General features: G+C 39.2%; 1 protein-coding gene across 3 annotated transcripts in view; it reads right to left on the bottom strand.

Annotated features, from left to right (window-relative positions):
* The window catches only part of SLC44A3 (solute carrier family 44 member 3), a 225,516-nt gene that overhangs the window by 71,722 nt on the left and 139,334 nt on the right, over positions 1-14,460 (bottom strand). For all 3 annotated transcript variants that reach the window (XM_073593076.1, XM_073593073.1, XM_073593075.1), the window contains one exon: positions 10,094-10,247. In XM_073593076.1, the coding sequence (XP_073449177.1) occupies positions 10,094-10,247 (154 nt within the window). The remainder of the gene's footprint in view (positions 1-10,093; positions 10,248-14,460) is intronic.

The raw sequence follows: 14,460 nt of genomic DNA, 5'->3' as shown, positions 1-14,460 counted from the left end.
CCTCCATGTTAGCTTACGTGTCCATGCAAACATACAGCAGGCGTTTACAAGATTTAGAGGCAGGAGCGTTTAGAGGCAGAAAAAAAACTCATCATTTGTGCGTTCAAGATGTACTTGAGCGTTTATTCATTTCAGTTGCCAGAATAAATACATTTTCTGGCCAATGAAATTAATGAACGCCTAAACGCATTTGCAAAAATGTAATCTAGGCATGTTTTTTGAAGCTGCTTTTCTCCTGCCAGGAGAAGAGCATTTAGAAGATCCCCAGTGAGCATGGGGCCTTAATATCCGCCTGGAGTTTAGTTTTAAAGACAGGTATCTTCCATGACTGTTTTTTGTCCATGCATAATGTAGTAATGAAGATGTAAACCTACTGAATGAAAATTAGTTGTTTAAAAAGATACAGTAGGTTTTCCAGCAAGAATTAAAGACAAAAAGCATGAACAAGCCCTTTCATGTCATTTTAGTAATGCTGTTCATTTTTACGAAATGTATAAAGATTTGGAAAGAAATTTTTTTTTTTGGCAAAAGACTCTTTTGTCTTTTTTTTTTGCACTGCTAAACAAGCCTGCCACTCATCTTCAGGGGTGAAAAGTCCAAAGCAGCTTTAATGAAAATAAGTTCAGCCAAGTTCTGAAATTCAAATACATTTTTTGGATTATCCGTTAGGCCTCATGCACACTGGACGTTTTGCTAACTCTCTTGTTGCCCAGTCTTGGCAGAAAATAATGCTAGTAACATGTTTGGGTGCGTCAAGTGCTTGGGTGTTAATTCATTTCATTGGCCAGAATGATAATGAACGCGCGTTTAGACGCATTTACACGCACCATACATTTTTTCTGCCAAAATGCCACTGCTCTTGGATGCACTAGCTGTGGATTTTTTTTCTGTCTCTAAACTACTTTAAAAATTAACTCCACTTTTGTTGAGAGAAAAAAAAATATCCCTCTGGGTGATCTATGTACATTTCCGGGATTTTAACAAAGTTTGTTGCAGATTCCTACCTTTTGTCCTTCAGAAGGAATAGCTATTTGTTTGTGTCCAAGTGCTAAGTGAATCTGTATGGGAGTGGTTTTAAAATTATCAGTCAACTGCTGCACCTGTAGGGCTCTAAATGAGGAAGGCTGCAGGGTCTGCATCCCTTTAGACATGATTTCCTTTTGAAAGTACCACACCAAAAATGAAATTTTTGTTGCAAGGAATGCTCAAGATCTGATTTGTATCTTAGTGTAGACTTCTCGAAAAAACAGTAAGTCAATCACACAAGCAAGAAATGACATTTCTGGGGGGTGTTCTGTACACCATCTGTGCACAGGACACCTCCAGGTAGCCATATTGGATTGTTTTTTTTCAGAAAATTACAGATGATACATATCATACATATGATATGTATGCTAGATTATTATTTTTTTTTATTTGCTATTTTTTTCCCCACGAAAGTAAAGTTACCCTTAAAATGCCTGTGTATGCATGGACATGTAGGCTAACATGCAGGGCGTTTAGAGGCAGAAAAAAATCCCTGCCAATGCTCAGATGTGAACAGGGGCTATTGAAATGAACGGGATTTGTCTTTTTGGGCGTTTTAGGCTGCATTCCCACTACATTGATTTAAATCGTGGGCAGATTTGCCGGGAATCTGCCCACGATTTGGCAGCGCTGATGACAAATCGCGGGACTCTCATTTGAGATGCCATTCATTTGAATGACACTTCAAATCACGGTGCGGGTCTGCCGCGATTGTCGCACGGCAATCCGCATCGCAAGAAGCAAGTCACTCCAAAATAGCTCCTGAACTTTTTTTTTGAGCATCATGATTCCTGCAATGCGGATTGCCGCGATTGCATTGCAAATTATCACTCGACAATCACAGCAGACCCGCACCGCGTTTTGAGGTGTCATTTAAACGAATAGCATCTCAGATGCGAGTCCTGCGATTTGTCATTCACACATCAGCGCTGTCAAAAGAGTGTTTTGAATCGCGGGCAGATTTGCGGCAAATCTGCCCGCGATTCAAAACACTAGAGTGTGAATGCAGCCTTAGAGCTGAGGCTTAGAGGAGAAAAACGCCCAAAAATGCATAGATGCGAACGAAGCCTAAACTCTGCAAGATACTCACCTCCAAATTCCAGTAATACAGTGGTTACAGTCCTTGCTGGCTGCTGCCATCTTATCCCTGGTGTTCTTCTGCATGCAGGATTTTTAGCATCTTGATTGGCCAGCGGAGGATGACGTGATCCCACGCATACACATGAGAGTCAGGTATTCTGGCACAGTCGCCAAGTGTATTTAATAGCAGACCACAAGCAGGCAGGTAATTGTGTATAGCAGGTCTCTTCTGCATTAAAAAGCTGCTTGACTATTTTTTTTTCAAATTAGGTTTAGTTCCACTTCAACTTAAAACTTTCATTAAATGGCCAAGTTCATGTTACTGAAGAATGATGAAGTGAGAGTAGGATGTGAGTCAGAGGGGGAGTGTGTGTTGTGTGTGTGTGTTTGTAGAAGGATTTAGTCTGTGAGGGAGGTAAGTGGAGTGATGCAGCCAGTAGGTGGGTAGAAGAAAAAAAGTAAAAAAGATATAGAAATGAAAGGTAGGAGGAAACAGAGGGGGAAAAAGGGGGAGATGAAAAAAAGTTTGCTTAGCCTGGGTTCACACGAATACAGACATCACATTGCTGTGCCGATCACATGCGATGTGTGTGCAATGCGAATTCAGCTATGCAGTTGTACGTCTGAACCCACATTGGACTCGCACAAAAAAGGTGCAGGAACCTTTTCTTTCCCCCACACTGGAATCGGATCGCATGGCTGTTCACACCCATATGATCCGATTCCTGTCCGAATTCACAGTTCGCAGAGGGCAGTGTGAACTGCCTGCAAGGGAGATGCCATGCGGGAACAGGCACTGGAATCGCGCTGGTTCCCGTATCGCATATATGTAAACAGGGGCTGAGTGTCTGGGGAGGGAAAGCGGCAAAATTTTAACGATTTTTTATTATAATTTTTTTTAAAGTATGGATTCACACACAGATATGCAACATAAGGCTGTATACAGTATAACAAAGGAAATTGGAACTGAAATATTGATGTGTTTTTTTTCCCTTCAAGAAATAATAGTACGTCCAGCATGCAACTTTGCCTCTGTGCAGGAGTTTCTTGTAATACAGACTGGTCCCTGCCGCTCTCTCCTTGTGCAGGGTGACTGGTCTTGTATCCGTCCCCTTCGGCAGTTTTCTTTTGGCAGCCTGTAGTGGGTGGAGCCTGCAGAGTCACTCCCACAGCTCTGCACTTAAAGCTTTAGGTGGTACCAAAAGCCGCAGTATGTCACGTTTCTGTGTGTTTTATAAAACAAAATAATGAGGCTCTGTGCAGGAGCCAGTTTCCATCGCTCATCAATACCCAGCTCCGTTTACCCCATTGTTGCTACTCCTAGTCATTCCCCTCCTGTTTTCTACAGTCTACATTTAATACTGTATGATAAAGTCATGTGAAGGGCAGGAAATGTTGTGTCTTGCATTCGTAAAGACACTTTAGCTATATTAACTCATAAGATATATATAAAACACAAAAAACTACTAGAATGACCCATAATGTAAATGCAGTACACCAAATCAGCAAGCATATTTGGCAGCAGATACATATTCCACATGGGGATCCAATTTTCCTAGTTATACAACAACCTTGGCACCATGACACAACAATTGGACAGCGTCACATGGTGCTAGCCAGGGACTTCACCTTTTAAAACACTTAAACTAAGAAAAAGTTTTATAGAAATACATATTTATGGTAGAGCCATATGAAGCATTAGAAAGCCTGACTCCCATATAAAAAAAAGAAACAAGGCTCAAAGACAAGGAACACTGGCAGCTTAATGTAAATATACTTCCAATGGAAAGTATGATATGTTTTTTTTTATTGCTTCAAAAGGGAAACGGTATTATTATACATTAGTCACTACAAAGGCCACAGCCACTCTTGCCAAGAAAACACTGGATGAATAAAAAATGATCTTTTTATTACTTTGACAGGATTGGTGGAGCTATCTTTGGTATACGTATATTATGTGAATTCAAGCCCAATTATAATCGAAAAGAGGGAAACAAGTAGATAAACCGACTTAAGTCACTGATACTAAAAGATGTAAGAACAGCAAAACTAAATAATAGAATGTGAACGTGCTTGGCCAGCACTTTTGGCTGCTAAGACATTATCATCACTCTTTTTATTACTACATTCGGGGGACATCCTCTGCACATCATTCTACTGTACTTAAAATTAAATTAACTCCATTTCCTGCAGTCTGAAATTCTATTATCACTCCATAGTCAGGAATACCCAAAGTCTCAGAGGAAGTTCCATCCTACGGACAGAGGTTAAAAAGAATTCTTGTTACTGTGTTGGTTTCCGAAAAGTCTGGTAAAAACAACCTTGGAATTAGAATGATTATCTCTCATAATGGATTTTTGCCAAAACATAAATCAGGAGAGTGGGGAAAAACAAATATGTACAATAGAATCCTGAAACACAAGGTTTGACGTTTCTTGTAATTGACAGCTTGATATCAATCCCAGAGTTGATTGCATCAATTTTTTTTAAAGATATGCATAATATGGATCGCATAGGGGTTGATTTACTAAAACTGGAGCGTGCGAAACCTAGTGCAGCTGTGCATGGTAGCCAATCAGCTTCAAACTTCAGCTTCTTCAATTAAAGTGGTAGTAAAGTCTGCATGTTTAAAATCTGCTGACAGGCAGGGTTTTTATCACAGAAGAGACCATAGAGGTCTCTTCTGTCATAAGTGTCTCCCCTGCCTTTCAGCAGGTAATGTGATCTGAGTCGCACATGCGCAGCTCAGATTACATTTACAGCCCACTCTGTGTGCCGCGGCGATATCACCACAGCCAGGCCACTCAAGCAGGGGAAAATAGGAAACCTGGAAGGAACACTGGGGGAAGATGAAAGCGCCGGGGGGAGCCAAGACAGCTCTCCGCTGGAGGGCTCCGTTTGCAGGTAAGTCTGTCATAATGTGCTAGTATGCAGTGCATACTAGTACATTAGGACTTAAATCTGCTGGAGGACCAGCTTTTTTATTTTTAGGACTGGACTTTATTACCACTTTAAGCTTTGACAAAAAAAAAAAAAAATGGAAGCTACTTGGTTTCTATGCAGAGCTACACCAGATTTTGTACTCTCAAGGTTTAATAAATCAACCCCATAGTAGTGAATCTGATCATAGCTATAAAGATTTTTCTTCTGCTTTGGTCTTCGGATATCTATTAACTTTGCCCAGTGCACAATGATGAAGCCAACCTGCAGCCAAAAAAGTGTTTTTCAGTCTTGGATAGACTGGGTGAGGGTTAAAATTTCAGGTGTTCATGGTAAATATGACTTAAAAAAAAGTTGGAGAAGGGAGGGCCCTGAAAAGGAGCTTCAAAAAGTTCCCTTATCCTTTAAGTATGTTATGTACTTTTGAGCAGATTATGATAAACCTCTAAATACCTTGACACATTCACTTTTGGAAAAACTAAACTGATTGCCTCAAGCACTATCTAAATCCAATTACATTTCCTAAATATTCTTTGACAAATCAGATTACAATCAAATTATTATAAACTGCTAATCTTTGTATAATTATGAAAACACCAAGGTAATGGAGTTTTCTCCAGCTATTTTTGCCTCATCTTGTCAAAAAGATATGTGTCAAACTGGCAGGGGTTATAGAACTAAAGCAAAGCCAAACTATTATTATTCAATTAACAGTACAAATTGTACATAACAGATCACTTCTGATGACGACGATTATTTTTGTACTCTCAGGGAACATCTATTCACTCATTCCTAACCAATCAATCCATTTATTCAGACTTCTAGTTTACAAAAACACTCACATTACTTTGGTAAGGCAAGGCATTAAAACTTGTTATTTATAACAATTCAAGGTAAACAGCCAGCTTGGTGCTTCCATTTCCCCCCCTGCATCTGCTCTGCCATGGACCAATCCAACTTTACAAAATCACTAGGGGTATCAGTAGTCTTCAGTAGTGGTTTTTCAGAAATCTCCAATTTGCAATCTGAATGCACAGCTCAAGTTGGTAGACAGAAAGCTATAACACTTGATAATGGTAAAGTGCTCGTACTTTCTGAAAGTAGCATATTGGTAATATTTTCTGGATACTTTACCACTCGACAGTACTAGTTTGTATTGCATTAAACCTAGTCTTTGCCAAAAAAAGCAAAACTGGGTGTTTGTAAAGAGCCTCTACTGCCCCAGTTATAGTCACCTGACCTGTGCTCCCCCATCACTCCTGCCTCCACTGCGGCCAGAAAAAATACCCAAGACTTCCAGATATTGGGGAGCAGGAGACCTCCTCCCATGCGACTGCGCTCTGGTCTAGCAGTCAATAGCTGGACACAGACAAGGCAAGCTGAGAATAATTGGAGCAGGAGGGCCATTTACAAGCACACTTCACTTTTCCCATGCAGGGCAGAGTGACAAATTGTCTGAATTAACCTTTGATATGCTCTTCACGTTTTTATATGCATACGCGTTCACATTTTTTAATACAAATGTTGAGATATCAGCCACATGAGGAGTGCATTCTTTTCAATGAGATGGCTGACTCATTGAAACAACAGTACACAACGGTATACATCTAATAGATTCAGTAGATACTCCTTCTAGTAAGTCCATCATATCAGCTTACAGTTATAGCAGGCAATTAAATCTATATAAAACCAATGTCAGTGCATTTCGAAAAGCCATAATGAACTAACTGTAAAAACATTTAGGCATAATTAGATTAGATTGAGTATAGGATTGTGCATATAGAACTGTATACATTTTTTCCCTTCTATTGGTTGAACTGGATGCACTGGTTTCTTTTTTCAACCAGACTAACTATGTAACAATATAAAACACAAAAGTGCACAAAAAAAGGCTGAAACGCACCGCTCAGTGCTAAGGATGAATAATCCTCTTAAGGTAATAGATGTATATATCACAGCTTGTGATATTAAATCCTAAATAGCAGCTACTGAAAATCAAACAAATACAGTCAGGTCCATAAATATTGGGACATCAACACAATTCTAATCTTTTTGGCTCTATACACCACCACAATGGATTTGAAATGAAACAAGCAAGATGTGTTTTAACTGCAGACTTTCAGCTTTAATTTGAGGGTATTTACATCCAAATCAGGTGAACGGTGTAGGAATTACAACAGTTTGTATATGTACCTCCCACTTTTTAAGGGACCAAAAGTATGGGATAATTGGCTGCTCAGCTGTTCCATGGCCAGGTGTGTGTTATTCCCTCATTATCCCCATTTACAAGGAGCAGATAAAAGGTCCAGAGTTCATTTCAAGTGTGCTATTTGCATTTGGAATCTGTTGCTCTCAACTCTTAATATGAGATCCAAAGAGCTGTCACTATCAGTGAAGCAAGCCATCATTAGGTTGAAAAAACAAAACAAACCCATCAGAGAGATAGCAAAAACATTAGGTGTGGCCAAATCAACTGTTTGGAACATCCTTAAAAAGAAAGAACGTACCGGTTAGCTCAGCAACACCAAAAGACCCGGAAGACCATGGAAAACAACTGTGGTAGATGACCAAAGAATTCTTTCCCTGGTGAAGAAAACACCCTTCAAAACAGTTGGCCAGGTCAAGAACACTCTCCAGGAGGTACGTGTATGTGTGTCAAAGTCAACAATCAAGAGAAGACTTCACCAGAGTGAATACAGAGGGTTCACCACAAGATGTAAACCATTGGTGAGCCTCAAAAACAGGAAGGCCAGATTAGAGTTTGCCAAACAACATCTAAAAAAGCCTTCACAGTTCTGGAACAACATCCTATGGACAGATGAGACCAAGATCAACTTGTACCAGAGTGATGGGAAGAGAGGAGCATGGAGAAGGAAAGGAACTGCTCATGATCCAAAGCATACCACCACCTCATCAGTGAAGCATGGTGGTGGTAGTGTCATGGCGTGGGCATGTATGGCTGCCAATGGAACTGGTTCTCTTGTATTTATTGATGATGTGACTGCTGACAAAAGCAGCAGGATGAATTCTGAAGTGTTTTGGGCAATATTATCTGCTCATATTCAGCAAAACGTTTCAGAGCTCATTGGACGGCGCTTCACGGTGCAGATGGACAATGACCCGAAACATACTGCGAAAGCAACCAAGGAGTTTAAGGGAAAGAAGTGGAATGTTATGCAATGGCCAAGTCAATCACCTGACCTGAATCCGATTGATATTGATATAATTATATTATACACTTGAGCACTTGTTTAATTTACAAGCCATACCCTTAATTTTAACACAGCGCCACTCCCTATACTTTGATTTTCAACTTAACTATTACTAACTATTAAATCATAGGTATTGGAATGTCCTTTCAAATTGGGCTGTTAGTGAACGTAACGAATATGAATTTATCTGAAGTTACGAATTACCTGTAATAACGAATGGTGTATCTAAACGAATGTAACATAACAAATTAATAATAATAAATAATAATAATAATAATAAAAACGTATTAGTAAAGAAAATTAATATACCACGCTAAGTGCCAAAAAATGTTAAATAAATATCACATTTGAAACCGATGCGACTTTGAAAAAAAAAAAAAAAATCGCTATAAAGTCCCATGCAGATAATTTGTTGCAAACATTAATAACCTTGAAGCAATTAAAGTTCCAAATCCCAGACACAACTTCCTAAAGACGGCCCGTCTGATTGGCTGAAACATGTAGAGGTTGGTCCGCTCTATCGCATCATCTTATCTGCTTATGGGCAGATTTCCTGGGAACTTACCTGCTGTTCACACTGGGTGCCAGGCTTTTAGGCACCCTTACACGTGAGTCTAATACCATGTTTTTTTATCTGGAATAAATGTTTTAATTGTTGCTGCGCAATGAGGCTTTTTCTGTCATTTTTATGAGGAACATCTGCCCCAAACAACGTCAGCACATAGAGGAATGAGGCACTCCTTATTGCGTCCATTTCATATAAGGAAACAACTTTCTTAAACCACATTAGCCCACAGAAAATCCACGGGGACTTCCCCACATGCGTGTTTGACCAAACTAGAAATAGTTGGTCCATTTGGAGGGGTGAGTTCACATCTATGTGGGGGCACCGTCTTGTAAGCACTTATCAAGCACGGATTCACATCCACTTTGTAGAGCACGAGCACTTCACTTGGGATTCAGAACTTTTATTGCTTCAAGGTTATTGATGTTTGCAACAAATTATCTGCATGGGACTTATGCGCGATTTTTTTTCAGAGTCGCATCGGTTTCAAATGTGATATTTATTTAACATTTTTTGGCACTTAGTGCAGTATATTTAATTTTCTTTACTAGTATCATTTTGCACTTGCAAAAGTTTATTCACTGCAGCTGTCAATTGTCAATTTTCATGTTATCACTCAATCATATCAATATTTAGATTTCTTTGGCGCTTTGGTTTTTTTTTTTTTACTTTAATAAAAACGTATTATTATTTTGTTCTGTTCTATTTGTTTAGATGTGGCCTTCGTTATTTCGGATTAATTCGTAACTTCAGATAAATTTGCATTTGCTACATTAACTAACAGCCAAAATTGAAAGGAAATTCCAATACCTATAATTTAATAGTTAGTTATTATTAGTTAGTTAGTTACTTCAAATTTTTGGATTTTACCTTCTTATTTTCGAATTTCAGAATTTTGGAATTTCCGAAGAAAAACAAAAAACGAATGAAACGAAAAACTGGTCCCAATCTGACAGACATGCAGGTGCATGTTCCCGAACACACACACACTGTCTGCATTTGGAGACCTGTACCTGCACAGCTGTAAAATTGGGACCAGGGGCTGTGTCTCTGCAGCCAAGCATCTCAATAGACATGAATGGGACTGTCTGCACGCTGATGGAATTAGCACTTGTGCATTTCATGGGGGCAAACACGGCCCATCACACAGATGTATGCTTAAGTACAACCGTGTGAACAAGGCCTTCGGCATGCACTTTTCACTTGTTTGTTTACCAAGTTTATACAAAATAGTTAACACCAAAAATGTACAGGTTTCATCAATGCTCACCTTTTTATATAGTAGCTGAGACAAATACATTACAATAATTCTTGGGATTTTCAAAAGGGCCAGCAGGAAGGAACCCATAATCGCTGTTCCAAGATGGTACCAGAACAGAAGAGACAAGGAAGACAGGATAGGGTGCTTGACTTTTGTTTTATCTCTGTAAATAATAAGCAGACACAGTACATAAAATCCTATGAAATTGAAAATTAACACTAGCATTCTTATCTCCATACATTGTTTTAAAGGCATTCAAACTACATACAGCGGGTACATTTTTTAATGATATCAATAAAACCAACCATCCTTTAGATGGTGCAGAACAATAATTGATGTACACATATCAAACATCTCTTTCCCTTACAGAACAAGTGTAAGCTAGATGGGGTTTTCAAGTCAAATGGAAATTTCTGATTTGGGTTCCTCCATGCAGAAACACAAGGGATCTGACCTCCAAAGACCTTCTTGTAATCAAGGGAAACCTAATGCAGCTGTTATTTACATTACTTCATGGACTGGAGCTCAGCCAGTGAAATGAACAATTTCCAAGATCATGTGGTAATACCAGAATAAATTGTAAGTACATGTAAAGTGCAGCACCTACATATACTTACCTGGGAGCTTTTTGGCATATTGACCTTTGTGCTAGCTTCCAATTCACCACTGAGCACTGATTTTATGTATATATTTGGGGGGTTTTCTTCAGAAAAAAATTGTAGCTCCTTGGTCAAATAAAACGTAGATGCCATGACAAAAGGTGGGGCTTAGACTGTATAAAGGTGTCCTCAATCAAAAATGACTTTCCAGATTTTTCAGAAATCCTGTGCGATGAAAGTCACAGGCCTTCAACCCAACTCAAACTGAATTCTTGCAGGGGTCAGGGAGCAGCAAAGTGTCAGTATTTTAACACATGGGCTACAAACAAGTACGTTGCTTCTTTTTTTTACAGGCCCATTGGGGGTTATTTACTAAAGTCAAATCCACTTTGCACTACAAGTGCACTTAGAAGTGCAGTCGCTGTAGATCCGAGGGGGACATACAAGGAAAATAAAAAACAGCATTTTAGCTTGCACATGATTGGATGATAAAAAATCAGCAGAGCTTCCCCTCATTTCAGATCTTCCCCTCAGATTTAAAGCGACTGCACTTCCAAGTGCACTTGCAGTGCAAAGTGGGTTTTGCCTTTCGTAAATAAGCCACATGATTTTTTACTTCAAACAAAAATTCAAAAAAGTCCTAAATAAATAACTAACATAAATTCACCCATTGCGTTTGAACATTTGGTTTCATTTGAAAAGTCACTTATTAAGGAAAGCTTTATCTTTGTTAAACACTGATGTAACTGACATAACTGTAATACAAGTTGTTCTGTAATGTACTATTTAAAGTTGTTGTAAACCTCAGACATGAAATATGAACAAAGCATATCCCTCTATAGTGTGTACTTGTCTCAATCCTGAGCAGTAAGTGACATTTCTGTCTGCTGCTTTGTTCCTCTGCTATCAGCATGAATCACTACTGACAAGTTTCCCTGACACCAAGAAAAAAATGGTAACAGGGGAGGGACCTCCAGCTGATTGACAGCCCCAGCTGTTTCCGTTTGCTGTGTGAAGAGAGGTGTGTCCCTTCCCTCCAATCAGCTCTCAGAGTTCTCCTCACTAAGCTCTGTAGGTTGTAACTCCAGCTCTCTGCTCCTTTTTTTCCCGAATGCTCAGACAAGCTTTATAAATTCTGGACTTTGTATAGATGTAGAAAAGAGAAGACAACAGATAAACAGGTACAAATTATGTAGGATGATTTGTTTAAGTGAGGTCAGTCACTTCTCTGGGTATATGGAAGTTTTACAACCACTTTTAAGTACTTTTCCATTGAAATCTGAAGGTAGCTAAAGTCTTCTAAATTGTTTTTTAAAAATGCAAACTTCCCTTTATAACAGATTTCTTAGATCTGCACATAGTTTAAGATGCATTCACACCTAAACAGAGCATGAGCAGAGCATGCTCCTGGTGATTTTGGAGTGTTTTTTTCCCCAGACGTTTTACAAGTGTTTGTGCACGTGTATCAAGCTTCAACTGTTTGCTTCCTGGAGAAGAAGAATTCTTCAGGTGTAAAAATGCACATAAAAACAGGCGTATAGCTCGCTTACAGGTGTTCTTATTGAAGTCTATGGGATCAAAAACGCCTGAATTCGCTAAATAAAAAAAATGGTGTACTTTTTTGAGCATAGGGCATAGACAGAGCTTCGGGCAAATGAGTTTACAAGTGGGAACAGGCACAGTTAGAAAAATTGTATTCTGCATAGGAAGGCGTAGTAAGGCATAGGTAAACAAGCAGAAAAACGCTCAAGTGTGAATGGGGCTTATGCACAAAACATACACAGTGATCTAACTGTTTGCTAGCACCACTGGCTCATGGTTTTTAACCACTTAAGGACTGAGCCTCTTTTTGACACTTGTTGTTTATAAGTTAAAATGAGTTTGTTTTTTCTTGCTAGAAACTTACTTAGAACCCCCAAACATTATATATATATATATATATTTTTGAAAATCCTAGAGAATAAAATGGCGCTCATTGCGTTTCTGTCACACCGTATTTGCGCAGCGCTCTTACAAGCGCACTTTTTTTTGGAAAAAATACACTCTTGAATTAAAAAATAAGACAACAGTAAAGTTAGCCCAATTTTGTGAAAGATAATGTTATGCCGAGTAAATTGATACCAAACATGTCACGCTTCAAAATTGCGCCCGCTCATGGAATGACGACAAACTTTTACCCTTAAAAATCTCCATAGGCGGTTTAAAAAAATTCTACATGTTACATGTTTTGAGTTACAGAGGAGGTCTAGGGCTAGAATTATTGCTTTCGCTCCAACGATTGCAGCGATACCTAACATGTGTGGTTTGAACACCATTTTCATATGCGGGGCGCTACTCACGTATGCGTTCGCTTCTGCGCACAAGCTCGTCAGGGCGGGGCACTTTAAAAACATTTTTCTTATTTATTTTACTTTTTATTTTGACAATGTCTTTAACCTCCCTGGCGGTATGATTATTTCTGATTTTAGGTGCTGAAAGCGGTACAATTATTTTGCACAGAAATTTGGCGTTTTATATTGTAGGCCTGTAATTCTTAGGAATAGTTCACTTAAATCTGTCCAAAACAAGAGTCTAGTAGACATCCCGGGTATGATAAAGTTTGAAAAACGAAATAAAAAATTATAATATAATAAATAACTATAAATAATTATAACAAATAATAATATAATAATAATAAAAATTATATAATAATGTAATCAAATCAAAAACACTGAAATTTGCTCAGTTGCAGAATTTTAGCTTTCGTTACTTTTAGTGTTTGATGACGGATCTCCCCACAAATCACTATCGCTCAATTCTGCGAGTGATTCTAATTTATTATCGCTTTTTTCTAGCTGCTCTAAAACCACTTTTGATGTAAACAGACAATTTTGGTTGCTATGGACAATCTCCAGTTTCCTGGCAGAAAGAACAGTTTTATATATATAAAACTGCATGCAGGACACTGGACAGACCACTAGGGACAAACGGGATGTGTAGTTATTTGATACAGTACTGTAATCTGTAAGATTACAGTATGCTGTATCTATACTGTGTGTTTCACTTTCGAATTTACCGCCGAACTCCGTCCCCGTGCGTCGCAACGCAGGGAACGGAGCTCGGCACTGTGAATCGAGCGAGACACAGCGGCTCGCCGATCACAGCGGGGAGACATCGCAGGATCCAGGGGACAAGGTAAGTAAACTCTTCCTGGATCCTGCGATACAAGCCCGAGTCTGGCTCGGGGATACCGCTTTTGGTATGTAAAATCCAACCCGAGCCAGACTCGGGAATACCGCCAGGGAGGTTAAAAAAAAAAAAGGGTCACTTTTATTCCTATTACAAGAAATGTAAACATCTCTTGTAATAGAAAAAAAGCATGACAGGACCTCTTAAATATGAGATCTGGTCACTTAAAAAAAAAAAAAAAAAAAAAAAAAAAAACTTCCTCCCTCCATGCTATGGAGCCAAGCGAGGGCCATCTTCCCCTCACTCTGCAGCCAGGCATCCATGGGAAAGGACGCGTTTGTCTCTGCGGAGACGACCGGAGTGCGGCGGGTGGGCACCTCTCCCGCCACCGATAAAAGTGATCTTGCGGCGAATCCACAGTGGAGACTACTTTTATCACAAAGAGAAACACACAGCGTTCCCAAAAATACAGGGATTATGGCAGCTAGCTTCTGCCATAACAACGGTATTTAGCATCAAAGAACCGACGTATGGGTACATCGCTTTGCGTGAAGTGGTTAACTTACCGTAAGTCAGCAGAAAGCTTGCAGTAAAATTTCAGGCATTCCC

Source organism: Aquarana catesbeiana, linkage group LG07 (genome assembly GCF_042186555.1).
Source record: "Aquarana catesbeiana isolate 2022-GZ linkage group LG07, ASM4218655v1, whole genome shotgun sequence".
Classification (NCBI taxonomy): Eukaryota; Metazoa; Chordata; class Amphibia; order Anura; family Ranidae; genus Aquarana; species Aquarana catesbeiana.
This window is presented reverse-complemented; position numbering and strand designations above follow the sequence as displayed.